We start from the raw sequence: 25981 nt of genomic DNA on the forward strand, positions 1-25981 counted from the left end.
CATTATATAAGTAGAATAAAATACAACTATTACAACAATAAAAGTCAATAAGCACATCTCCAAAATGCAAACAGAACATCTTTTTGATCTTATTTTTTAGCATTTCCTTCACAGACATTCAAAATGGCAAACCAAGGACTTTATTAGAAAGAAGAAAAAAAAAAAAAATATATAATATTATATATTATATATATATATAAATATATATATATATATATTATATATATATATATATATAAATGACAGCAACAATTAAAATAAAAAATGGTAAAAAAAAGTAACATTAAAATTAAAAAACAAAATATTTGTATAATTATATTATACATATATTATTTTATATTGTAATGTATTATCACCGCAAAGTATTAAAGGGAGGGAAAAAAGTCCATATAACACAACTACAGGTGAAACAACACCTTTAAAAAGTTCAAAATAAAATTGAACTACCAAACAATGGCACATACATAATGTTCCTGACAGCAAGTTCATTGAGTAAAATCTAACATATTATTATAGAAATCATCATATATCAGCATACATTGTGGTAGTAACTTAGCTTACACCTCCCCCTTCTGGACAAAAACCTTTTTACGACAACACAGGAGGGAAAGGTGAGCACTTGATGATGCTACAAACAAGGCTGCAAGAATCTATGATAAATAAATGTAATGATATTAAATGTGAATACACGTGGTTAAGTTTTGGTTAGTTGATGGTAGCATAGAGGTTGCTGGGATCGGCAGAGGCTCCAGCAGAAGAGGAGAAAGAAAGCTTTCACAGTGCTGTAGTCACTGCATCATCACCACCCCGGACCTATGAGACATAAGAGGCACAGCACAACACATGATTTAACACAGACCAGACAACATTACACTTCTCAATCATGAGAATTTTCAGGATTTAAAGGTGAAAGAGTTTATATAAATAATAACGTGTGTGTGTGTGTGTGTGTGTGTGTGTGTGTGTGTGTGTTTGTGTGTGTGTGTGGTTGCATTTCAGGCCTGTACACATAAAAACTTGACCAAAAAAAGCAATTCTCCCTGTGTCTCCTACAGTTATACTCGGAACACATCCAAACACTGGGGAGTCGAACGTTGTGCTGGGTGTAGTGTGTTATCAGTACAGTTTTCCATTTACATCAGTGGGTACTCAGCTGCAACTGAGTCGTAACTACCGCAAGTCATGATTTATTTATTGTCATGATTCATTTATTGTTCAGATTTCAGACTCACCGTGTTTTCATCCGCCTGTGTTTTCTTTGCTGAAAAGACAAGGGAGAGTCTGCTTTAGTTTCCACAGGTTGATCCAAATGTGTCGTTAGTTTCATCAGTGAAAGTTCTCACCTTTAGTTCTGATCCAAATGGTGACTGCCACAACGATTATTATGAGTGCTGCTAAACCCACAGACACGATGATGGACCTCCACCAACCTGGAAAGAGAACGACAACATCAAAATATGGTTTAGGGTTAGTGAGAGAGAGAGAGAGAAAGACAGAGAGAGAGAGAGAGAGTCAATACCATGTGTTGGAGCGTCGTCCTCTGCAGATGACGTTTTGTTTCCCCCATTTGATTTTGTTGAATATGAAATAAAACACAACACATGGTGATAACATACAAGTTGTTCAGCATCTGAAGAAGAGAAGTCATCTTAAAAGTTAAAGTCAGATTAAAGCAAACATACCTGATGACTGGAGGCTAAAAGAAGACAGCAGGGTTCGTCCACTCTCATCATCTGTCACTTTACACTTGGCTAACATGTGATCTGACTTTTGATCAAGATGAGAATTAAATATCATGAAGGATGCACAGTTAAACTCTATTGTGTCTGTGACAGGCTTATCATCATCATGCAGCCACTGCACTGTGTATCCACAACCTGCATATGTCAGCACAGCGCAGGTCAAGAGGACTTCATCATCGTTCTGATCTTTGGCAACTGGTGAAGAAAACAAGAGTAAAATTCACTTCATCACTATAATCATAATTATTGTGATGTTTCACAGTTTGAGTTGAAAACATGATGATGGAAATACTCACTGTGAACAACAGACAGATAAACATGAGAGTCTGGACCTTGTTGTTTTCCTGATTTGAGGCAGGTGTAACGACCAGCAACCCAGAATGTGACCTTCTTTATAACCAGAGAACAATTCTCTGTAACACTCAGTCTGTCTGATATATCTTCAACAAACACATGTTTCCTAATCTGTCCAAGAGTAACCAGATCTACTGCTGCATCCACCTCCTTCCATATGACTTTCCAGGTAGTTGTGTCACATTTGTTCTGATCTTTCGTCACATTTCCACACGGCAAAGTGACGTCATCTCCAACTCTGACAGTGAAGGTTTGGTTTTGTCCAGTTACTGCTGTTGAAGATGAGAGATAAATATAAAAGAGTGATAAGAATATAGATGTTTATGTTTACAGTCATGTGTGAGGAACTCTGGGGACGGATTGGTCTCACTTGGCTCACTGCGTAAAACACCAATCGAAAAATAGATTCCAGGTGGACACCAATTAGTGGAAGGTACCTATGAAGCGTCCTAGCCAATCAAAGGACTCTGGACCACAGAGATAGCATTTTTATTGCATGACAGGTGCAGACCCAAACTTCCATGCTTTGCAAAGTGGCATGCATGAGGAAAAAGAGGCAATGACGCTTTTGGACTTTTTGTATTAAAAACTGCACATGTATGTCAGGAACGGGTTTGAATCATTCAAAAACTCCTCAGTATTACTGTCTGAGTAAAAACAGACACAAATCTAATTTTATAATTTCCATGTAGATATTTTTCAAGAAGTTGAAACGGGTTCAAGTGACTCAGTCCCCAGAGGGTCACACCGTGTTCAAAACAATCAGCAAACGTGGCTTCTGTCTATCAGGGATTGTTCTTAATGTTTCTTTTAGTCATGTGTGTGTATTGTAAATCCTTACCTGTGAACTGAAGCAGCAGCACCACAGACAAAGACACTTTAATCCAGCTGAACTGAACCATCGTGATCCTCTCTTCTTGTTCTCTCACCCCGAACTGTCGAAGTTTATGATGGAGTGCTTCTTTAAGGAACATTCAGCATTTACTTCCCCTTTTGTGCACAGTGTCACTTCCTCATAATTCTTTTTTTTGTGTTTTGCATGTCATCTTTTTAAATCTCTAAATTTCATCTATCTAATCCTGGGTAGGAGCTCAAGGGGAGCCAGGGGGCGTAAAATGAGAATACTACTGATGCATGATTCATGCATATTCCTTCAGATTCATCACTAAGTCAGTTCTCTGTATACATGCTGTTCTTGCCATCACCATCGACGTGTGGCGGCGCCATACTATGGGCTTCACTTCCTTTAACTGACTGGGTTTGGTTGCCGAGGTCTGACACGTGACCGTCACATTTGAAGTCTTTAATGTAAAGAGAGATCATGGTGCTCCTCTGTGACTCCATCCCCTTGTAGAAAACCCGGCATCGCCCACCAGAATCTGATACCAGGGCTCAAGCTGCGCCATGGTGATGCTGTGACAAACAAGTGTGGTGACGTCTTAGTGGTCACAGCTTTGAACTACTTTCTGAGAAATGAAGGGGAAGTGTATTGACGTGTGTGGGTGTGTGTGTGTGTGTGTGTGGACAACAAAAGAAGAAGTCTTGAGGTTTTTCTCTGTACTGATCAGATAAGGCTCTTGTGAAGAAGCAGTCATGGCTTTGTTCACACATGGAGCTCTCTGGACTGGATGATTTCATCTACAGTGTCTTATTTGTGTGCAACTCTAAGATATATAGCACTATCAGAATCAACTAGGAGTAAATACATGGGGGTGTTAGGTGTTGTTGGAGTTGGAGGTGACACGCTGGTTGCTCTTTGTAGGTTTGTTGCTTCAGCTCAGAGAGAAGTGTTTCCGTGAGAATGTGGTCAACAACAACAACAGCAGCAGCACTCTTGAGGTTTTACTCTCCCACAATGAAATGCAAACCAGCTTAAACTGGACGCCCTCAATGCAATCATCTGTTGCATTGTTTATCTTTATGTAACAATGTTGTATGGTGCTCTGTTAAATGAACATCCATCCATCCATCCATCCATCCATCCATCCATCCATCCATCCATCCATACATCCATACATCCATCCATTTCCTTCAGCTTATCTAGGGACGGGCGTCCCAGATGTACCTGGGCTGCATACTCCCTCCAGCAAGTTCTGGATCGGCCCCCGGGGCCTCCTGCCACTTAGACGCGCAACAGAGAGTGACATGTTTTGGCGAGCATGTGGTTAACAAAAACAGAAGCGCTCTCGAGGTTTTACCCTCCCATCATGTCCAAATAAGCATCAGAATGAGTCGAGTGTCAACATAAAGGAGGCACACCACAAAGGAAAGGCACAAAAAACTTTGAATCTACTTTCACGGCGTTGTAGCTTGACCCCAGCTAACACCAAAAGCACATACGTGGGAGGGGGGTGCTGGATGTTGTTGGAGTTGGAGGTGAATGTATCCACCCACTAACCACTAAAACCACAGCACACTTCCTTTAGTACTTCATATGTAAAACGGTGACCTCATCGTGCACCGCTGGTTCTCTCTGTGCACAGGACACATTTTTGACATTTTAAGACGCATCATTTGCAACAGTAACTGATTAACAGACGTTAGTTAAACCCAATCTGAAGCATTTTTATAAAAGCTGGTCTGTGACAAACTAGTTCCTCTTTGTTTGTCCTAACAACTGACAGAGGAGTGTTTTGGTGAGGATGTGGTCAGCAACAACAGCAGCAGCGCTCTTGAGGTTTCACCGGCCCACGACGACCAAACGAGCATCAGAACGGCTCGAGGGCTCACTTTCTTTCACCTGATGTAAAGTGAATCGGGTCTTGAGCACTGACTCGTTCACAGAGAAAAAAACAACAACCTGACATCAGTGGAAAGAGTCACTATGAGGAAGTGGCACTTTATTAATAACAAGGAGAAGATAAACCCTCCCCCCTGCTGCTTTTGTTCATGCACAGTGTGTCACTCCAAACTGACTCGTCTTATGTGGAAGTGTGTCACACAGCTCTCCATCACTGAGTCTGCAGCAGGTGTAGGTTTATAAACCACACTGCAGCAAGTGCAGCTTCCCCTTCATTAGAGTCTATGCTTTAGAACCTGAGAAAACAATACACGCGTTTCAAAATATGATTTAGAAAAAGTGCGTCATCATTGTTGTTTGACTAGATTTCGTCGTGTTGTGCAACTACGGGGACTGTGGGAAAAACCAGATTAAGCATGGCAAATGAAAAGAAGAAACGTGAGCAAAGAAATGCAGGAGTGAAGTTTTATTGATGAACAGAGTCGTTTTTAAAATTCCAAGCAACTAAATATAATATTAACATTAAACAGAGGATACAAATATTAAGAAATATACATTTAAAAAAGCAACAAAAACTCAATAACAAGCACCAAATCATACATGACTGATACCTCTTTGAATAACTCTTTGAAGAGATACCACCAGGTCACTGAGCTCCTCCGGTTCCTGGTCACACAGGAAAACTTCCCTCACTGAGCTCAATAAAGTGCCTGACAGCAATTTTACAAAGATATATATATATAAATATATATATCTATATATCATATATATATCTATATATATATATATATATATTATTATATCATATATATATATATATATATATATATATATATATATATGTTTCATTTATTTACAAACCAGCCGTATGAACGTCAAGTTCGGACTTTTTCACATGTGCTACTACTTGACCTACTACACCCCAGGTCCAATCCCGAACAAAACACATGGTCCCATGTTCATGTAAGAACAGAAATCTAAAGCTACGATATAAGAATGATAAAAAGAAAAACAGTAACGAGGTGCAGCCGAGCTGACCTGAGCTGTAACTACACTGCGGCCCCGTTTGTCTTTGGATGGTTGACGGTGGCGTAGAGATCAGCAGAGGCTCCAGCAGAAGAAGAGGAGGGTTTGACGGTGGCGTAGGTCACTGCATCATCACCATCTCCACAGACCTTTCAAATAAAAGAGGAACAACATGACACATCAACTGTACAACAGGACAGTGCAGGACGTGATTCGACATCTATTATTTTAACATTTTAAATCTGTTTATCATGAAGAAAGAGGAAGATTAATGCAGTGACGGCACATAGTCTGGAGATAATCTGAGTTTTTACTACAAACATTGATTGTTGATCTTCCGCCTACAAGCCGAGACAATAAAGTTATGAATTTATGTTGCAACTTTGCTCTCTTGCATGAACGTTTGGCAGGGCGTTTGTAACAGAGCATTTGTTGCAACAGTTGTTGCATCTTATTTAAAAAGTGGATGTGTGGACAACATGGGTGTGTCAGCATGCTGCATTTAGCTCAGAAACAACAACCTAACATGATGGCAGACTCTTGTTTTTGCACTACCAACCAATCAGACAGCTTACCCGGGCTTCACTGTCGGTCTGCCTGATGAAGCTGATGGAGGCGTAGGGAACACCATCTTCAGGATCGGTCTACACAGAGAGGACAACGCCCAGCGAAGGCCGCTCAGTCGAGGGTGTGCACTGTAGATATGTTGCATAACTTAAGTTTTACTGGGTGTGGTGTGATCTCACCGTGTCCTCGCTGGTCTGTGGAGCAGACAGAGTCTCTGCAGGGTTCAAGCTCTGTTCCTGGAAAAACAGGCAAGTTACAGTCATTCAAATCATTGATCATTTAAACCACACACAGCTTCATGTTGTTGTTGTTTTTTTTCCACAAATAATCCTCTGAAGATAAATTCTAAATTCCCAGATCTGAAGAGATCAAAAAAGGTCATTTTGTTGGAATCACTTTGGTCACCGTGAAGAACTGTTTGATTATTAAAGTTTAAACTCACCGTGTTTCCGTCCGTCTGTGTTTCCCTCCCTGGAAAGACAAAATAAAGTTGACATAAGTTTCCACGGTGACATTAAACGTCCTGTTTGTAACAGTTTAATCTGCGTACGCTCTCACCTTTAGATTTCTTCCATATCATGACCGCCACAATGACGATTAGGAGTGCTGCCGAACCCACAGACACAATGATGATCCACAAGTTACCTGGAAGGAGAACAAAAACATTAAGGATATTAATCATGTTTAAAATCAAATGCAACATATATTACAAGTAAAATCAGTTTCTGTTCATACAAATCTGCATCTAGCTGTGTCTTACTTCGTTTGTTAGTATCTCTAAGCAATCTATTCACATAAATGATGAACATGCATATTGTGGTTTGAGGAAATTCATCATTTAAAAAATCTGTGTTTTCTTCACTTATTTTTCTATCCCAAATTTAATTTAATCCTACAGAGCCCTGAGTGACCATAGAGACAGAGAGAGAGAGAGAAACCACATTTTCCCACAATATCAACCTCTTGAAATACCATGTGTTGGAGCGTCGTCCTCTGCAGATGACGTTTTGTTTCCCCCATTTGCTTTTGTTGAATATGAAATAAAACACAACACATGGTGATAACATACAAGTTGTTCAGCATCTGAAGAAGAGAAGTCATCTTAAAAGTTAAAGTCAGATTAAAGCAAACATACCTGATGACTGGAGGCTAAAAGAAGACAGCAGGGTTCGTCCACTCTCATCATCTGTCACTTTACACTTGAGCAACACGTTATCTGACTTTTGATGATGATGAAAACTAAATGTCATGATGTCTGCACAGTCAGACTTTACTGTGTCTGTGACAGGCTTATCATCATCATACAGCCACTGCACTGTGTATCCACAACCTGCATATGTCAGCACATCGCAGGACAAGTAGACAGATTCATCAGTCTGATCTTTGTCAACTGTTGAAGAAAACAAGAGTGAAATTCACTTCATCACTATAATCATAATTATTGTGATGTTTCACAGTTTGAGTTGAAAACATGATGATGGAAATACTCACTTTTAACAACAGTCAGATAAACATGAGAGTCTGGATCTTGTTGTTTTCCTGATTTGAGGCAGGTGTAACGACCAACATCGTCGACTGTGACCTTCTTTATAACCAGAGAACAATTCTCTGTAACACTCAGTCTGTCTGATTTAGCTTCACGTTTACTAATCTGTCCAAGAGTAACCAGCTGTACTGCTGCATCCCTCTCCTTCCATCTTGAGGTCCAGGTAGTTGTGTCACATTTGTTCTGATCTTTCATCACATTTCCACACGGCAAAGTGACGTCATCTCCAACTCTGACAATGGGGCGTTGGTTTTGTCCAGTTACTGCTGTTGAAGATGAGAGATAAATATAAAAGAGTGATAAGAATATAGATGTTTATGTTTACAGTCATGTGTGAGGAACTCTGGGCACAGATTGGTCTAAAATGTTGTAAATATCTCTAGTTTATGATGAAGAGATTCAGGTTTTCACACTGATCACGCTGAAAACGACGATGATGTGTGCGGTGTGTGTCTGACACTTCATTGTCGTTCTATTTCAGGATGCTGCCAATCATGGACAAACTAAAGAGCGGCTTCAGCAACAGACTCATTCAACCCCGCTGCTCTAAGGAATGATTCAGGAAATCGTTCCTCCCAACTCCCGATGTTACAACTCATCGGACTCTGTCAGAGCCACTGTCACAGAAGTGCACTAAATCTGCACTCTGCACCTCAACACTCCAAATACTGGAACATATACTTCATATCATATGTGGTATGTGTTAATATAAACCTTATTGATACATGATGATGACACATTTCTATGTGTATCTCTATATTATTATTATTATTATTATATACTGTTATTAACACTACCATCATATCATCAGTGCTATTACCATCATCTTGCACCTTACCGACCTATTTATCTTGTTATTGTATTTAAATATACCCGACTGCTATGACATCAGATCACCTTTCTCTATAAAGCATGAAGTCATTAACTATTAGAAGTGTTTAGAGGCACGTTTTGCACATCCACATATTCTCACATGTTGAAGTAATGAGCTACCAACCAAGGCCCGAGCTATGAAATCAACCTTAACTCAGCATCAGTTTCTCCACCATGATATAAAAGCTAAGTTGGACTGATGGAGTAAAATGAGCAGTCACACATGGTGATAACATACAAGTTGCTCAGCATCTGAAGAAGAGAAGTCATCTTAAAAGTTAAAGTCAGATTAAAGCAAACATACCTGATGACTGGAGGCTAAAAGAAGACAGCAGGGTTCGTCCACTCTCATCATCTGTCACTTTACACTTGAGCAACACGTTATCTGACTTTTTAAATGTCATGATGGCTGAACAGCCAAACTGTGATGTCTCTGTGACAGGCTTATCATCATCATGCAGCCACTGCACTGTGTATCCACAACCTGCATATGTCACCACAGCGCAGGTCAAGACGACAGAATCATTTGCCTGTTGTTTTTCAACTGGTGAAGAAAACAAGAGTAAAATTCACTTCATCACTATAATCATAATTATTGTGATGTTTCACAGTTTGAGCTGAAAACATGATGATGGAAATACTCACTGTGAACAACAGACAGATAAACATGAGAGTCTGGACCTTGTTGTTCTCCTGATTTGAGGCAGGTGTAACGACCAACATCCCCGACTGTGACCTTCTTTATAACCAGAGAACAATTCTCTGTAACACTCAGTCTGCCTGATATATCTTCGATAATCGAATATTTCCTAATCTGCCCAAGATGAACCAGCTCTACTGCTGCATCCACCTCCTTCCATATGACTTTCCAGGTAGTTGTGTCACATTTGTTCTGATCTTTCGTCACATTTCCACACGGCAAAGTGACGTCATCTCCAACTCTGACAGTGAAGGGTTGGTTTTGTCCAGTTACTGCTGTTGAAGATGAGAGATAAATATAAAAGAGCGATAAGAATATATATATATATATATATTATATATATATATAGATATATAAATATATATATATTATATATATAATTATATATAATATATATATATCTATATACAATGTATAGATATACACACACACTATATATATTTATATATATATATAAAATATAGTTTATGTTTACAGTATTGTGTGATGAACTTTGTCTGACACACAAACAAAAAAAAAAGATGCGGGGTGGACACCAATGCGCAGTCGACAAATAGAAAAATGTTACTAGGCAGAATAGTTTCTTTTTCGTCCAATCAGTGGAAGGTACCTATGGAGCCAATCAAAGGACTCTGTCGTGAAAAGAGGCAATGACACTGCACGTGTATGTTTGAATCAGGGTTTGAATCATTCAGAAACTCAGAAAGACAGACACAAATCTAATTTTCTAATTCTATTGTAGATTTTTTCCCCTCGTACTTCCTTTATAAGCACATCACATGCATTATGATAGCCTAGGTTCTTCTGAATTCATAGACACCAAACACACATTGTTCCATATACATTACATATTGTTTATAAGTCCAAATGTTAAAGAAGTGAAAACGGGTTCAAGTGACTCAGTCCCCAGAGGGTCACACCGTGTTCAAAACAAACAGCAAACGTGGCTTCTGTCTATCAGGGATTGTTCTTAATGTTTCTTTTAGTCATGTGTGTGTATTGTAAATCCTTACCTGTGAACTGAAGCAGCAGCACCACAGACAAAGACACTTTAATCCAGCTGAACTGAACCATCGTGATCCTCTCGGTGTGTCCGACTGTGGACTGAGTGCGTCTTTAAGACAGATTGAGCATTTACTTCCCCTTATGAGTACAGTGTCACTTCCTCAAAGTGGCTTCTTTTTTCTTTTTTTTCATTCTTTCTGTTGTTGAATATTCCACCTCTTTGAATTTCAGCCAATCAGAGGGTCAGGTGTGTTTCAGCGTGGAGAAAAGGGATGTGACATCACTGATGTGTTTTTAGCCCCCGTCCTTCAGCCAGAGCTCAACAGGAGTAACGTCTCTACTAACTGGTACCCAGCTCTGCCTCCACCGCCTGCTGGGTAATCCAAAAATAAAGCGTGGGTGGAGCTAAGGCGGGCTAAATGAAGCCTGGGTGCTCAAACAAGCCAATCGTAAGGGCACACACTTGTCAATCAAAGCAGCCACACTATTATTCGTGCATAACTTTAAGCTTTAATGTATTTTAAATGGTGTGTTTCTGTAGCCGGCTGTTGTTTTGACACCGGCGGTTTGAGGAACTACTTTTTAGTTTGTCACTTCACGTCAAACTCAGCGGTTGCTGTGACAGCTTCTCACCAAACAGAAGGCTCCTTGTGGTGATCTTAGAGTTAGTTCCTCATTGCAATAAGTAAGCGTGTTTTCTGAAAACTGAAGAGGAAGTGTTTTTGGTGCCAGCGTGAGAACAACTGCTGCTTTTAAACCTTTAATGACCAGCCAACACACACAGTCAAAGCTTTCTCAACAACATGGCGGATTCATGTGGAAAACTCATGTCATCCTTGGAGGTTTTGGGGTCAATCTCTGTGGCCTGCCTGATGCAATGACAATAATTTAACTAGCCTCTACTCAGCATTGTATCTTTGCTGCTTTACCACTGTTCTTACTATCCAAAGCAACTTACAAAAAAGGGAAACAAGTCAGTCGGTGCAGCAATAAGAGCTGTGACAGCTGTAGACGGGGATAGATTCAGCATGTCCAATTGTTGGCGGTGTTGGAGAGGAGGTGCTCTCTGAAGAGCTGGAGGTCTTAGTGAAGGACGCCCTGATCTGGTAGGAACTGGTAGGACGTTCCACCAACGGGGAACAACAGAGGAGAAGAGTCTAGATCGCCCTGAGGCATCGTTCACTGGAGGAACAGTCGTGAGGTAACATGTAGGTAGCCAGTGGAGCTCGATGAACAGTAGTGCAGATTATAGATTGATAAACTAATCAATAAAATGTTCTCCTTTTTCTCTTGTACGGACGCTGCAGCAGAGCTAAGCTACTGAAAAGCTATTTGAGACGTCACACTAAAGAGAAATGTGGTTCAACTGATTTCTCCTCCAACATTTGACCTCAAGACAAGACGACAGTTATACGAAACACACTGTATGACTGACTCCTGAGCAATTTTCTATTTACATTAAAAAAGAAGCTTGGATCACACTGAAATACAATATAATATAATATATTACAGTAGAATAAAAGAAAAAAAAAAAAAAAAAAAAAAAAAAAAAAAAAAAAAAAAAAAAAAAAAAAAAAAAAAAAAAAAAAAAAAAAAAAAAAAAAAAAAAATAATTTAATATATTATATAATAATTATATATATACTATACTGTAGTATAGATATATATATAGATATATATATATATATATATATATATATATATATATATATATATATATATATATATAGATATATATAAAAATATATATATATAATTATATACTAGTAATATAATATACTATAGTTAAAGGTTTTCCAAATCATCACTGCAGAGTGAGCTCAGACACTCAGGTTGTGATGTCGCTGTCCGTGGTGCTGAAGTGGATGACAACTTCATTTTGAATCACTCCACTTATTCTCATAGGTAAAAAGTAAAACCTGACCTGGTGCAGCTGCTGTAGGTAACGTTACCTTTACAGCAGAAGAAAGAAAGTGAATTATAATCCTTTTTGGATTCTGAATATCAACACAAAACAGACGTTTAAAAGATGATACACTTTAACGTAACTTATTCACCATTTAGCACAATTACGCAAAATATGTCGTTTATTATTCTTATTTATTTTTTAACCAAGCACAGCAAACAGACACGTGAATGTGGGCGAGTTAACCCATCACACAGTCTCTCCGTAGGAATCAACACATTAGACATAAATGTTCAAAATATTACAGCTGATGACATTAAAATACTAATAAAAAAAAAAAGGAATGTAACATAATCCAACAGAAATATATTACTCATTGAGCATGGACTGGTTGCACAGCAGACATTTTTGTGCTTTAACGATGGCTGCATTCCACTTAGCAGAGGTCCTGCTGCTGTTCATGCTGGCTCACTGTCTACTGCTGTAACAAGTCAAAAAGTCTGATGTGCAACCAGTCCAGACATCATCACGCAAAATGTGTCATATATTATTTATGTTTTACTTAAGCACAGCGACCACACACATATGAAAGATATATTATGTACTATTTACACACAAGTTACCCCTCCCCCATTCTAGGCAAAAATGATTTGTACAGCAACACATCCTGTAAATCTGCATTAAAACAAACTAAAAAATAGTCGCAGGTTAATTATTTTTAAATTAGATCAAGCGTCACTAACACAGTAAAGTGTAATAAAATGATCTGTCTATAATAAATGACTTGTAAAGCTTTAAAACTAACAAAAAACAAGGGTATACTTGAATAGCTATACTTTTTAAAGTTATTCCTCTCATGTCACATTTGGATACACAGCTTTAAGAGCAGATTAAGCCACATGTTTGGTGTGACGTTGCATTAAGTGCATTTTTAGGAGACTATCTCCTAAAATCAATGACAGCTTCTCTACAAGACATTTATATATATATATATATTTATATTTAAGTGACAAAGCGGAAGGATGACGTCACGTGGCGTGGCTGTACAGCCGCTGTTTGTTTCCGTTTTTTTCTTTTAAAAGCATGACTAACTATGACGACAGAGCTTCCGTAATCTTAACAAAGTGCTTATTTTAACCTAGAGCTCACAGTTATGGCTGGCTCAGGTCATCCCTTAGTTCTGCGGCTATAGGACTAGACTGCCTGAAGTTTCTGCCAAGTGCTTGCCCATGGTGGAATTGTTGGGTCACTGCACGGTCTACACCTGCTCTGTATGGAAAGTGTCATGAGATAACTTTTGTTATGATTTGGGGCGATATAAATCAAGTAGAATCGAACTGAACCCAAACCAGGATCTTTGTGTGATCTTCACAATTATTGCTATCACCCAGATAAAAGGCAGCTGCCATTGTTTATTCCCTGAAGTTTGCTCCAAGCACCTCCTACCTGATGACACCACGCAGGCCGTGAAAGGTTCAAGATCGCTGATGCTGGTTATGATGTTCGTTATGTTTTAGGTTGACAGGTGCAGATCTCAACATTATATCCAATATATCCAAAGCTGGGCGAGTAGTCCTCTGTTTTCTTATTTGCGTGGTTTGTTGATCTTGGCGTAGATGTTGTTGGGGTCAGCGGTGTCGGCTGCAGCAGGAGAGGAAGAAGCTCTCACAGTGCTGTAGGTCACCGTGTCGTCTTCGTCATCGTCACTTCTAACCTGCACCTGAGAATATGTAGAAAATTATACACACATCATCGGTTTTTACCTGAAATACAATCACAGACATGCACATGTGAAGAGATCGGGGAGTGAACGGCAGCCACACATCGCAGCCTCGCTCAGTGCCAGCTACCAGTCCACCCTCCACGCTTTCATCCACGCTGGACTTGAACCGGCCACCCTCCAGTTACCCAGCCACATCCCTACTGACAGAGCTACTGCCACTCTCATCCTCTGTAGGCAGGTAACAAACAAACTAAATCTTACTTCTGACTTTCTGTGAGCAACACATGGCATACCTAAGTACAGGAAAGGAGGAGTTTGACCGACGGTTGCTCAACTTAAACTGGAGCACATAAAAGTGCATTAAGCTCATTTACACCTCCAGCAGTGACGGAGCAACATAAGCACTGGATTTGTGATTCATGCTGGAATATTCACTCTCTTTTAGCTCCACTTTTTTGGTGTCTGACTGTGTCTATCTGCTGTCTGGTGCTGAGCGGGAAGTGTATGGGAAGTTTTTAAAGCCTTTTCTCGTAAAGCGGTGAGACACACAGCTCCACGATCAGCTTAATTTCTGAGGGGGGCGCCGCAGATTCAGGTGATAATTACAGATTCATCACTACGAGTGACACCTTTCGTTAACACGTTAACATTTAACATGTTATTTTAAAAATACAGTTCATAGTGGATTCAAAGCTTTCATTGTAGTGTGCTTCTTTCTTACCCGGGTTTTACTGCTGGCCTTCTTGGTGTAGCTGATGGAGGCGTAGGCAACACCATCGTCCTACACAGGGAAGACATAATGACTGCTCAATAATGACTTACTGTAAGTATGTTCTTTTTTTGTACCCTTCACACTCATTACTTCCTATTTCACACTTTATATATCCGTCGGCGGCATCTCCTTCTTCCTCTTTTTTCTCTCTTGCAGCAGAACACAGACACCGAATAGCTGTTGTGCGTCTCATACAATCATAGTTTAACTACAGATAAAAGTGAGTGTGACGATATTCTGGGTGTAGTTTGTGATCTCACCGTGTGCTGAGTGATTTCAGGGCCAGACTCGGTCACCACGGGGTTTAAGCTCTGTCCCTGGAGAAACACAGTTGGCATTGCATCACTGTGATCACCTCCTGACCCAGCTCGTTACCTTTCATCCAACTCTCTGTGACTCTGTCTAAGTGGTCAAAGTGGTTGTACTATTCCTTTAACCGATAATCTTCCACTTCCACTCAAAAACTTCGGCACATCTCTGTCTGCGGGCTACAGATTCATATCAACCAACATTTGATTATCCGGCTTTAAACTCACCGTGTTTTCATCCATCCGCGTTTTTTTGCCTTGAAAAGACAAAAGAGAGAGTCAGCGCTCGTTCCATGACAAACGTTCCACCTGTGGGTGTCCTTACCTTTAGTTCTCTTGCATAAGAAGAGCGTCACAGCGATTATTAAGAGTGCAGCCAAACCCACAGCCACAACGATGAACCACCAAACTGCAGAACGAACGAAAATATTAAAAACACTTAAGATGGAGCTTTTTCTGTCCTGCTAAAATCCTTTGAAAGAGAATGATCTGTTCTAACAAATGTTGGTCTGACATTTAAAACACTGAAAGACAAAAAAATCCTCTAAAGAGATCCAAAGAGGTACCTTCTATTTCACGCCCTGGTGACTTCGTCACATTCCTCTCAGTTGTTGTTGATGTCCGTCCTGCTGTTGCCGTTGTTGTTGTTGTTGCTGAACAAATGAAATAAAAAAAACTCATGATCATGATTTACCATCTTCATCTTTAAATATATCAAATACACACGTGTACTTTGTGATTACACACATTACTGTAAGGTGATTATAAACAGCTCATCATGAGCTCACCTGGTTTCTCACCTGAGGTCTGACGGCTGAAGGGAAACTGCTGCTCTTGTCCATTGGAAAGATCAGTCACTTCACAGTTAAGTGACTTGTACTTCTTTGACTCCTGCTTCTTATAGGTCAAATTAACTGAGCAAATACGCCGTGATGTCTCCTTGTCTTTAACTTTACCCTCATACAGCCACTCCACTCTGTGATTACACCATTCATGTTCCGACACAGAGCAGGACAACGTCACCTGATCATTGTTCTCGTGTTCAGTCACTGGTGAAGAAAGTAAAATTCACTTCATCACTATAATCATAATTATTGGGATGTTTCACAGTTTGAGCTGAAAACGTGATGATGGAAATACTCACTGGTAACAACAGACAGATCAACCCGACTGTCTCCATGTCCTGAGTCATACTGTCTGCAGGTGTAACGACCAACATCTTCATGTGTGACCTTCTTTATAACCAGAGAACAGTTCTGTGTAACACTCAGTCTGTCTGATTTAGATTTGGCTCTTTCAGAAATCTGCCCACGTTTAATCAGCTCTACTGCTGCTCTCTGTCTTGGATCATCGATGAGCCAGTCAGTACGTTTACATTTGTCCTGATAACCAATCACATTTTCACAAGTCAAAGTGACTTCATCTCCAACTCTGACAAGAACACGGAGAATAGATTGTCCAGTCACTGCTGCTGAAAAGACGAGAAAGGAAAAATAAGCTGTAATATGAATATAGTTTTTCTGCTGATAGTTAATGTGTCAGTCAGGTCTCAGACACAGCTTTTGTTTGCAGCCGTAGCTGTCTTAGTTACATAACGTTACTGTATGTGCTAATGCAGTGTTAGTAATATCACTGTGTATGTTAGGAGCATCCTTACCTGCAAACAGCAGCACTGGCATCAGAAACAAAGACGTTTTAATCCACCCGACTTCAACCATCGCGTCTCTCTGTCCGCTCTCAGCTCGTGTCTGTCACAAACTGAAGTCGTTTCAGAGAATCTACTTCCTATGATGAGTGATTTGTTACTTCCTCAAAGTAACTGTCAACTTTCTTCCCTCTTGTTCGCTGCTGTAGGCGGAGCATGCCACCTTTTCATTTCCTTGAATTTGTACATTTTGAACACTCTCGTCCACAGTGATTCCCAGTGAGTGCAAAAGTAGACGAGGAGTAAGAGCAGAGGGGATTTTATCTAAAACTCCAGCAGCACAGGAGGCAACTGTGGCTACTACAAAACCAAAAAAACACAACCACAACACACTTCCCTCCCACTGTGGTGTTTCAGCCCTTAAGTTTTTTTTCTGTTTATAATCGTGACGTCTTCATAGAGATGGTTCTCTCATTTCCTGCACACAGGAAAAGTTCTGCAATCTGTCACTAGAGAGAAAAACAACTCACAGTTTGCAGTGCACATATCTGCTGCAAACATGCAGATTGCACAGCAGCAGCATGTCTTCCATCCATGATATATCCTGCATAATTATATTCATGCATAATTATTATATATGCATGAGTTAGTTAGGTCATCAGAGGTTAAAGATACATGCTAAATTGAAATACTGTGAGTCAGTTTGTTCCCCCCTTGCAGTTTGCATTCAGCCTGACCTGAAAAGCTCCGTGCTCCGAGTCTTCAATCTGACAAGTGTGAGAGTCTGAGGAGGAGGATGTGGGAGGAGACACCTGCTCAGTATTTTGAAATTTTGACTGCAGTACCCATTTTTAACCACTGATGTCAGTGTTGCACATGAAGTTACATGTTGTTTATTTAAGAATATGAATGTTTTCTTTATAAATGCTTGGATTCTTAATATTTCTTATATATTTTCTCTCTTTTCTGTCTTCAATCTGGCAACCTGCTTGAGCTTTGAGTCTTAGGAGGAGGATGTGGGAGGAGACACCTGCCCAGTATTTAGAATTTAAACTGCAGTACCCGTTTCTAACCAGTGATGCCAGTGTTGCACATAAGGTTACATGTTCCTTTAAGAGGGTGACTGGTATCCTTATTGTAAATGAAAAACTGAAACTGTCACCGGATGACGTATTCCTTTCCACGAAACTTCTTAAGAACTTACAGCTATGTTCCTTTAAAGTTACATTTCTAAAAATACGGCGGAAGCGGTGGTTCAGTGTGTTGTAAGAAGACATGAGCAGCTGGTTGTGTTCTCAGACACAGACTACATACACAGTGGTAGGTGGTGTACATGTTTTTGGGTGGATAAATAATAGTCTGACATTGTCACTGTGTGTAACACAGGGAGTTTATTCTTTAATTCATTAATGGAGAGTATATTCACCTCTTCATGCATCACTAAACCATTGATCATCACCACTACAAACCACAAAACTTGAGTAGTATGTCTACTACTTAAGTAGGTTTTCCTGTTCTGGTGGTTCTGGTTCTGGAGATCATTTCCCACAGTTTTACCATGATAGCAAGCCGGGCCGATGAAGTATTCATAAAAATATTCCCATCAGAGCAATACCAGATTACACTACAACGCCATGTCCAGGCGAGAGAGAAGCAGCAGAACAATTTAAAGTATTTTTATTGGAAAACTGCATGATAACATTTGTAAATATGGAACATTCTAAAAAAATAAAAACACACGCTGTGTTTTCCAGTTGATTTGCATCTCGTGTTTTTACTTCATTTCGTGCCTCTTGCATTACTTTCCTCGCCTAGACTGAGCTTTTCTCGATATCTTCATGCTGAAATCCACATTTTGAAACTGTATATTTAAAATCTAGAACTTTCCATTAGATGCTCCTGAGAGATTTTTGGGGGGATCTTTGTCACCTGATTAAATAATCAAAACAAAGAGTTAATATGAGCAGCTGGTAAAATAACCAAAGTGAGAATACACATTGATCGCTGCAGGTAGAAATTAAGTTTTGAAATTGCATGTGTCGTAACAAATTAAAACATGACGATTGGCACTTGGAAAGCACCTAAAGCACCATTTGTTGACATAAGGAAGACTGTTGATCTAGGAGTGGCCTGGAGGTTAAACTGCTCTTTTATACTGCACGGGTTGATTGGACGATGATGATGATGAGAAGCAGGTGAGAGGTTCAGGTTTAGTTCAGTAATTACTTGTCAAAATATTCAATGAATATTCCCTGAGTCAGGAGTCACAGGACACCTTGGACGAGAGACAAACAGAACAGGGACCCCCACATGTAATTCATTTTTTTAAATGTGTCACAGTTTAAGCCTGGCCTATAATAACTTTCATATTTACTTTATTCACCTGCATTGGTTTATTATTATTATTATTGTTATGTGTTTATGTTTAGAAAAGTTCATGCATTCTTCTTCCGTCTTGAACACCTTTTCATCATCGCACAGTCATGAAACTTGGCACACACGTCCACCCTGACGACCTCGTACATATGTGAAGGGTATCGTGTATGGGTGGAGCAAAATGGCTCTATAGCGCCCCCTAAAAATTTAAAAAAAAAACCCTGCCATTGAGGATACTTTTGCGTAGACGGACGAAATTCGCTACACGCCTCCGTCATGCCCAGACGCACAAAAAAGCCTCTGGACGCCATGGTGTCATATGTACAGGAAGTCGGACATTTTGGGTGGAAGATGCAATTTGGCGGCATTTTGACGGACGGGTGTGTGATGCGCGTGGGACAGCATCCAGCGTCTACCCCCACGTGCACACATGCGAGGGCCCGTACATCACTGCTTGCAGCTTTAATTTATATCATTTATATTGTGGTTGTTGTTGTTAATGTTGCTTATATTTTCTACATTTAGCTTCAAGATGTCAGGTACCTCACTGATATGATATGATGATGCCCTCTGCAGAGGTGGAAGGAGTAGCTGTTGGATCTCGAGCTCGAGGCCTCGTTACTGTGACAAATTGAACCATTCTGCTTCACTTATTATCAAACTAGTAGCTATCATTGTTTATTATTTACTTTATTAGCAAAGTTATTGATCCGCGTTAAACTCACAACAAAGAACGAACTGCTGTGTTTCAGCCAACACCTGATCTCAGCTGGTCACGTTATGTTAGACTGCATCATTAGAATAATTAATTTTACAAATCGTTTTTGCCAAACGAAGCCTGTTAATGCATATTTATACTTGTCATTTTTCTCATTTCAACATTATTGCGGTGAAAATTGTCAATTATTATGACAAAAATTGGTGGACCCCCCTGCAGTGCCTCTGCACACACCCTAGGGGTCACAGATCCGCAGATGAAGACACCTACTCTAAGACTAGTCCGTGCCTTAGCTCACTGATTTACAGAAGAAGTAGATATGACAGAGTAACCTATGTGCTGTGCATATTCTACACTTTAAGACACTCCTCTTTGACTCTGTGAGGGTACTCACAGTCCCTCCAGAGAGAAGCTTATTTGGTCTGTTATGCCCCAGTCTAGGGGTCTAGAGCATAACAAGAAATAGGTGCCTCAATCTTCCCCGAGTCCCAAGTAGCCACTTACACAGGTTTTTTATGCACAAACGAAAAAAGGTTTATTTACAAAAGTCAACTTCTCAAAAAACTATAACTAAGGTATCAACTTCAGGGTGGACCCAGGCCAAAACAACAACAACCAAAACAAACTATCTTGAAAATAAATCACTTTGCTCAGAAAATCAAAATCACAATAAACTTACCTCCCTAAACTAACAAAAACAGGAGAAAACACGATCAAACAAAATGGCATTTTATCTTTGGGGCTTTCAGGCACAGCCAATCACAAGCCAGGACCGGGAAATTACTGCACCAATCGCCTCCTGGGGATGGCACATCCTATTTGCATATGAAATAGCAGACACAAGCACAGGGCACACAAAGAAACATACACAGACTACAAACAAACATGACCACAGTCTTAACAGGTCTTATCAACTAAGGACACGTCTTTTTAAAGCCATGGGGATCTTTGAGCTTTTCCTCCAGTCCTCCAGTTATGTCCTTCTGCTAGGGGCTTTAGTGGTCCTGCTACTCACCTACTTCATATCCTGCTTCAACTTTAACTCCCAGGAAAACAGGAAAGAGCCTCCAGGACCAAAGCCACTTCCTCTACTTGGTAACCTGCTGGACCTGAAGAAACCCCTCAGCGCATTAACTGAGGTGAGGCAGTTTGTATTCAGTAGTTGTTTCTGCTTCTCAGGTAGTTCTATCACCTTTCTTCTTTCTTTTGTGTCATAGAATTTTTAAGGAGGGACCCTTGAATAAGACAGACTGGATTCAAAGTATCAAAATAAAGTTGAATTTATTATTCTTGTACAAGAAGGAGCGTTTAACAACACACAAAAGGGGTTACAGAGAAAAGGCTCCTCGAGGAGCTCTAACAGTTGGTTCTTATACATTTTTTTAAATGGGCTGTCTCAGACACCTCCCTCACTGATGAGTCTGCTCAGCAATGAACATTATGTATCAAAATGACACCTATCGGGCCTGTTTCTCACGTCCTGGTCTCTCCTGTCCTTGAACTACTGATATCTCTCCCTGCCATCCTCAGCAAAACACAGGAAACACACATTATATGATCAAAACATCTGAACCTCATGACTTTGTTCTTAGCTTTCAAAGAAATATGGATCAGTGTTCACCATCTATTTGGGACCTAAGAAGGTGGTGGTCCTGGCAGGATACAAGACGGTGAAGGAGGCACTTGTCAATCATGCTGATGGGTTTGGAGGCAGAGATGTTTTGCCAATTATGCATGAATTTAATCAGGGGCATGGTAAGAAAAAAACCCCAACACTTTCTTAATTTGTGTTCTGTTCACTCACAGCCTGCGACCCTCGGTTACATATTAACACTTTCACACTCTGTCAACTCAGGTATTACATGGTCCAATGGTGATTCGTGGAAAGAGATAAGACGCTTTGTTTTGACGAACCTGAGAGACTTTGGAATGGGCAAGAAGGCATGCGAGGACAAAATCATTGAGGAATGTGAGCACCTCACTGAGGTGTTCAAGAAATTTAAAGGTAAATGTGTAATTATTATAATCAAGCTTGTGAAAAAAAAAGTGGTTTCTAATGTTTTCTTGTTTCCCTTTTTGAAGGAGAAGCTTTTGATACGACCCAACCAATAAGCTGTGCGGTCTCTAATATAATCTGCTCCATGGTCTATGGCAACAGATTTGATTATAGCGATCCAGAGTTTACGTCGCTGGTAGATCGCACAAGAAAACGCATTCAGCTTCTGAACACTCCTTCAATACAGGTATCATTTTTACATCTGTGAAGCTTTTAATTTCAGTATAGAGACTAAAATATGAAATAAATAACATAAAGCATTGCGACATGTACATTTTTTGACAGGCGTATAACCTGATCCCGTGGTGCTGCAAGTGGATCTCTAACAGGAAGGAATTCCACAGATTAGGTTGTGTCAATAGGACACAGAACATAAAGCTGTGCAAACAACTGAAGGAGACCCTCAATCCAGAGATGTGCAGAGGCTTTGTGGACGCCTTTCTGGTCCAAAAATTAAATCTGGAGGTCAGAAAACATCATTTAATTTCTTGGTTTATGGAGCTGAGGTAAAGTGGTGAATCTGTTTCTGAAAGTACAGAGCATCCAGCTGCATAAATATTTATGTTTGCAGCTCATTTTACATGTGGTAACTGCTTCCAACCTTCTCTGCACAGCTCACACAGCTCCAGGCGACTCAAACAAATCCATAAAACAAATCATAAGTATGAAAGAAAAAACAAATGTATTTGCACTGATTAGTCTTTTCCTGCAGGAATCTGGAGTTCCCAACGCTTACTTTGACGATGAAAATCTTTTGAAGACAGTTATGAATCTTTTCGCTGCCGGCACTGATACAACAGGAATAACGCTGAGATGGGCATTTCTGTATATGGCCAAGTATCCAAAAATACAAGGTAGAAGCTTCAGATAGCCACAAGTTTCACAGAATCACCAAAAAGTGTCTTCATAAAAAAGCTTTTCATTTCCTAGACCAGGTCCAGGAGGAAGTGAGCAGGGTGATAGGAAGTCGCCAGGTGCAGGTCGAGGACAGGAAGAACCTGCCCTTCACTAACGCCGTCATCCATGAGACTCAGAGACTGGCCAACATCGCCCCGATTGCAGTGGGTCACAGAACCAACCAAGATGTAACCTTCCAGGGTCACTTCATTAAGAAGGTCAGACTAAATAAAGCGTTTCTGTTTGTGGTTTGAGTGTTATTGATCGATCACATTTGTTTGCTTGAGCTAAAAACAAAAGAGGCAGAATGCATTGGCCGAAATACAATCTCTAAACACATTAGCTATCAGTTGAATCCTAGCTTCTGATTGGTTAGTTCAGTCACATGAGAAGTGTTGTGTTGCTTAAGAAAGTTAGTGAACCAACCAACCAACCACCTCACATCACATAAGCATTAGCAGGACAGAGAAAGAATACGCCAGTTCTCCATAGATAAGAAAATTGTGTACTCTTTTTCATCGTCATCACAGTTAAGATTTTAAAGCACTTTCAAAATAAGAGGAGCATAAGAATGAGCTGGTCAGCCAAAGCAAACAAAGCTTCAAACAGGGCGTCTCTGCTGTAAAACAAATGTTGAAAAATGATCTTCTGAAAACATATTTTAACAAAGTGTTTTATGTTGACTACAGGGGACCACAGTGTATCCTTTCTTGACGTCTGTCCTGTATGATGAGACTGAGTGGGAGAACCCATACAGCTTTTATCCCGCCCACTTCCTGGACAAAGACGGAAAGTTCGTCAAGCGAGATGCCTTCATGGCTTTCTCTGCAGGTTTGTGAGGCTGATGCATTACCTCATTTTCAGTGATCAGTCTACTGGGAAGCTTTTATTTTGTTCTCTCTTGCAGGTCGCAGGGTGTGTCCAGGAGAAAGCCTGGCCAGGATGGAGCTCTTCGTCTTCTTCATCACGCTTCTGCAACACTTTCGTTTCAGTCCTCCACCTGGAGTTTCAGAGGATGACCTGGATCTGACTCCACGTACGGGCGTCGTCCTCACCCCCTTACCTCATAAACTGTGTGCGGTCCCTCGGATGTGAGGGACACTTGAAATCATTATTGTAATTTTTATTTTTGTTGGTGCTTTACTTGGCTTGAAACTGTTTTTTTCTGTATACAGACCACCAGTGAATAACAGGGTTTAGTTCACATAAAGTATCTCTGCTGTTTGCTTTCTACTTTGTTTCTGCATTCATTCACACACACATTCACCAATTTACACCAATTAACCCGCGTGTCTTGGACTGTGGGAGGAAGCTGGAGTACCCAGATAGAAACCCTCATGGAGATGGAGAGAACATGCAAACTTCACACAGAAAGGTTCAAACTCAGAAACTTCTTCTTACTGCAAGGCGACGGTGCTAACCACGTTTTTACATTGTGTCAGTAGTAAACCTCCTCTGGACATAAAAAGGTTTTTGCAGCAGTTTAATGTAAAAAGAAATAACTGTTAAATTACAGAATTTCTGAGATATATGTAAAGGCGAGAGTGTGGAGAGATGAAATTGATCCTGCAATGAACAAGAAGCCAGCGTAAGGATGCCAGAATAGAGGCGATGTGGTAGAATGTTGAACACACTTGTACAGTAGGTATTTTTTATGAATAGGGGGCAGCATTTCACCTCCTACCACCCACGGTGCAATGACGCTGTTCAAGATTGTTTATAGTTATACAACTTTGCATCACAGTGGTGTGATGCCCTATGTGGCATCCTGAGTGTGTACCTTCCTCCTCCTCTCCTGGGTGTGGTCTCTTTCTTTCTCCTCCTCTTCTCTGGGTGTGGTTTCTGTTTGCAGGTGTTTTCCATTCATTACTTTGGGTATTTATACCACTGCAGGCTGGTACTCATTCTCTTCTCTGATCTCTCTCTGGCTGGGCCCTGTTCTGGGTTCTTCTGTCCCTAGTCAGGTTTGGTTTGGTTTGGTTTAGTTCAGTTTGTCATTTTTGGTCATCCTTTGCTTTTGTTCCACATTACCAACACATGCACACTCGCAATTGTCACTCATGCACACCCTACACCACTGATACCACTGCTTCTACACACTCCATAACTTTAAATCCGTTATGATTGTTTAATTTGATTTAATAAAGTATTGTTTAAACAAACGTACATGGTGTGAGCTCCCTTTTTGCCATGACTCTCAGAGCCAGGTCATGACGGTGGTGATTTGTAAAAAGTCTAAATTCGCTCTTTGTCAAATCTGTCCTGAAGTCGAAAACAAACTCACCTTTCTTTCAGCGCACAGCTTTGGAAGACCTGCATCAGCAAAAACAACATAATCAGCTAATCTGTTGAAATCCATAATCTCAGGTGTTGTGGGATGGGCAAGAAATCATGCAAGGACAAAATCATTGAAGAATGTGAGCGACTCATTTAAGTATTTAATAATATATCCTCTATATATAAAGACAGAATTCTAAACAATAATACTGAATGAAAGGTTACAGAGAATAAAGTTGAAGGACGGTTTTATAAATCATTTATTGTTACAGTCATTGCCCCCAATGAAGCAAACCAGTTTATAATTTGTGAAAGCTCTTCACTGCATAAAGTCTTACGAGGTCGTGACATAGTGAAGTTGATCATTGACCAGCGTTTATAATATCTAGGTAAAGGATACATCTGAGGTTGCGTGTGTACATACAGTATGCTGTTATATTGTATGTGTAGATGCTGATAAGTCCTCGACTCAGCTGATTTCCTGCCTTATTGATACCAGCAGTGAGCAGGATGGCAACTATCAAAACTTTCCACTTTGTCAATGAGTGTTTCGGGTTCCCGAAATGTTGATGTAGTTCAGTTTAAAACATGACACACTGCTTGTTAGACTCAGAAGTTCACAAATCTTGGATTCAATAAAAAGCATGTTGTGTGGATGACAACAATGACATTCTAGGGTATCTTTAAAGTTATTATGGTATAATTCATTTTATAATTGCGATGTTGTTCTATCAAAATGTAATATATAAA

At 40.0% G+C, this 25981-nt stretch overlaps 4 protein-coding genes across 9 annotated transcripts; 1 reads left to right on the forward strand and 3 right to left on the reverse strand.

The window, feature by feature from the left end:
* Positions 1 to 256: 256 nt before the first annotated feature.
* Positions 257 to 10663, reverse strand: LOC113743992 (uncharacterized). 2 transcript variants are annotated; one of them, XM_027284524.1, is made up of 8 exons: positions 10620 to 10663; positions 2938 to 2995; positions 2039 to 2368; positions 1683 to 1937; positions 1520 to 1570; positions 1344 to 1430; positions 1233 to 1261; positions 257 to 813 (listed from the first exon to the last, which is right to left on the reverse strand). In XM_027284524.1, exons 1-8 carry the CDS (start codon positions 10620 to 10622, stop codon positions 775 to 777), a joined length of 852 nt encoding a protein of 283 aa, XP_027140325.1. In that variant the 5' UTR covers positions 10623 to 10663; the 3' UTR covers positions 257 to 774. The 2 variants fall into 2 exon arrangements, with proteins under 2 accessions (XP_027140325.1, XP_027140324.1); XM_027284523.1 differs by lacking the exon at positions 10620 to 10663 and having other exon boundaries at positions 259 to 813; positions 2938 to 3230.
* LOC109138582 (uncharacterized) lies at positions 5737 to 10693 on the reverse strand. Of its 3 annotated transcripts, XM_027284513.1 has the most exons (11): positions 10562 to 10693; positions 9494 to 9823; positions 9153 to 9392; positions 7921 to 8241; positions 7565 to 7819; positions 7402 to 7452; positions 6988 to 7074; positions 6872 to 6900; positions 6609 to 6665; positions 6438 to 6506; positions 5737 to 6011 (listed from the first exon to the last, which is right to left on the reverse strand). In XM_027284513.1, exons 1-11 carry the CDS (start codon positions 10620 to 10622, stop codon positions 5886 to 5888), a joined length of 1626 nt encoding a protein of 541 aa, XP_027140314.1. In that variant the 5' UTR covers positions 10623 to 10693; the 3' UTR covers positions 5737 to 5885. The 3 variants fall into 3 exon arrangements, with proteins under 3 accessions (XP_027140314.1, XP_027140315.1, XP_027140316.1); XM_027284514.1 differs by lacking the exon at positions 7402 to 7452; XM_027284515.1 differs by lacking the exons at positions 7565 to 7819; positions 7921 to 8241.
* Positions 10694 to 12634: 1941 nt separating this feature from the next.
* Positions 12635 to 17662, reverse strand: LOC104939018 (hypothetical protein). Of its 3 annotated transcripts, none has more exons than XM_019259123.2 (9): positions 16920 to 17662; positions 16407 to 16730; positions 16051 to 16311; positions 15829 to 15915; positions 15588 to 15671; positions 15491 to 15519; positions 15215 to 15271; positions 14904 to 14963; positions 12635 to 14179 (listed from the first exon to the last, which is right to left on the reverse strand). In XM_019259123.2, exons 1-9 carry the CDS (start codon positions 16978 to 16980, stop codon positions 14045 to 14047), a joined length of 1098 nt encoding a protein of 365 aa, XP_019114668.1. In that variant the 5' UTR covers positions 16981 to 17662; the 3' UTR covers positions 12635 to 14044. The 3 variants fall into 3 exon arrangements, with proteins under 3 accessions (XP_019114668.1, XP_019114667.1, XP_019114669.1); XM_019259122.2 differs by having other exon boundaries at positions 16407 to 16733; XM_019259124.2 differs by having other exon boundaries at positions 16063 to 16311; positions 16407 to 16733; positions 16920 to 17660.
* A 3118-nt stretch (positions 17663 to 20780) lies between these two features.
* Positions 20781 to 24130, forward strand: LOC104939015 (cytochrome P450 2K1). The gene is made up of 9 exons (XM_010755483.2): positions 20781 to 21140; positions 21594 to 21756; positions 21857 to 22006; positions 22084 to 22244; positions 22343 to 22522; positions 22770 to 22911; positions 22988 to 23172; positions 23644 to 23785; positions 23862 to 24130. Exons 1-9 carry the CDS (start codon positions 20940 to 20942, stop codon positions 24047 to 24049), a joined length of 1512 nt encoding a protein of 503 aa, XP_010753785.2. The 5' UTR covers positions 20781 to 20939; the 3' UTR covers positions 24050 to 24130.
* Positions 24131 to 25981: the final 1851 nt, after the last annotated feature.

The sequence above is a fragment of the Larimichthys crocea genome, chromosome XI, assembly GCF_000972845.2.
Source record: "Larimichthys crocea isolate SSNF chromosome XI, L_crocea_2.0, whole genome shotgun sequence".
NCBI lineage: Eukaryota > Metazoa > Chordata > Actinopteri > Sciaenidae > Larimichthys > Larimichthys crocea.

Coding starts and splice junctions, on each gene's coding strand:
- LOC113743992 (XM_027284523.1), bottom strand. CDS start 3,070: ATGTTCCTTAAAGAAGCACTCCATCATAAACTTCGACAGTTCGGGGTG. Junction 1,571..1,682: donor TTTTAGCCTCCAGTCATCAG/GTATGTTTGCTT, acceptor ATTCAACAAAAT/CAAATGGGGGAAACAAAACG. Junction 1,431..1,519: donor GGACGACGCTCCAACACATG/GTATTGACTCTC, acceptor TTCTCTTTCCAG/GTTGGTGGAGGTCCATCATC.
- LOC109138582 (XM_027284513.1), bottom strand. CDS start 10,622: ATGGTTCAGTTCAGCTGGATTAAAGTGTCTTTGTCTGTGGTGCTGCTG. Junction 9,393..9,493: donor TTATCTGTCTGTTGTTCACA/GTGAGTATTTCC, acceptor TTTCTTCACCAG/TTGAAAAACAACAGGCAAAT. Junction 7,820..7,920: donor TTATCTGACTGTTGTTAAAA/GTGAGTATTTCC, acceptor TTTCTTCAACAG/TTGACAAAGATCAGACTGAT.
- LOC104939018 (XM_019259122.2), bottom strand. CDS start 16,980: ATGGTTGAAGTCGGGTGGATTAAAACGTCTTTGTTTCTGATGCCAGTG. Junction 16,312..16,406: donor TGATCTGTCTGTTGTTACCA/GTGAGTATTTCC, acceptor TTTCTTCACCAG/TGACTGAACACGAGAACAAT. Junction 14,180..14,903: donor AGGCCAGCAGTAAAACCCGG/GTAAGAAAGAAG, acceptor ACATATTCTCAG/GTGCAGGTTAGAAGTGACGA.
- LOC104939015 (XM_010755483.2), top strand. CDS start 20,940: ATGGGGATCTTTGAGCTTTTCCTCCAGTCCTCCAGTTATGTCCTTCTG. Junction 22,912..22,987: donor CAAGTATCCAAAAATACAAG/GTAGAAGCTTCA, acceptor TTCATTTCCTAG/ACCAGGTCCAGGAGGAAGTG. Junction 23,173..23,643: donor AGGGTCACTTCATTAAGAAG/GTCAGACTAAAT, acceptor TGTTGACTACAG/GGGACCACAGTGTATCCTTT.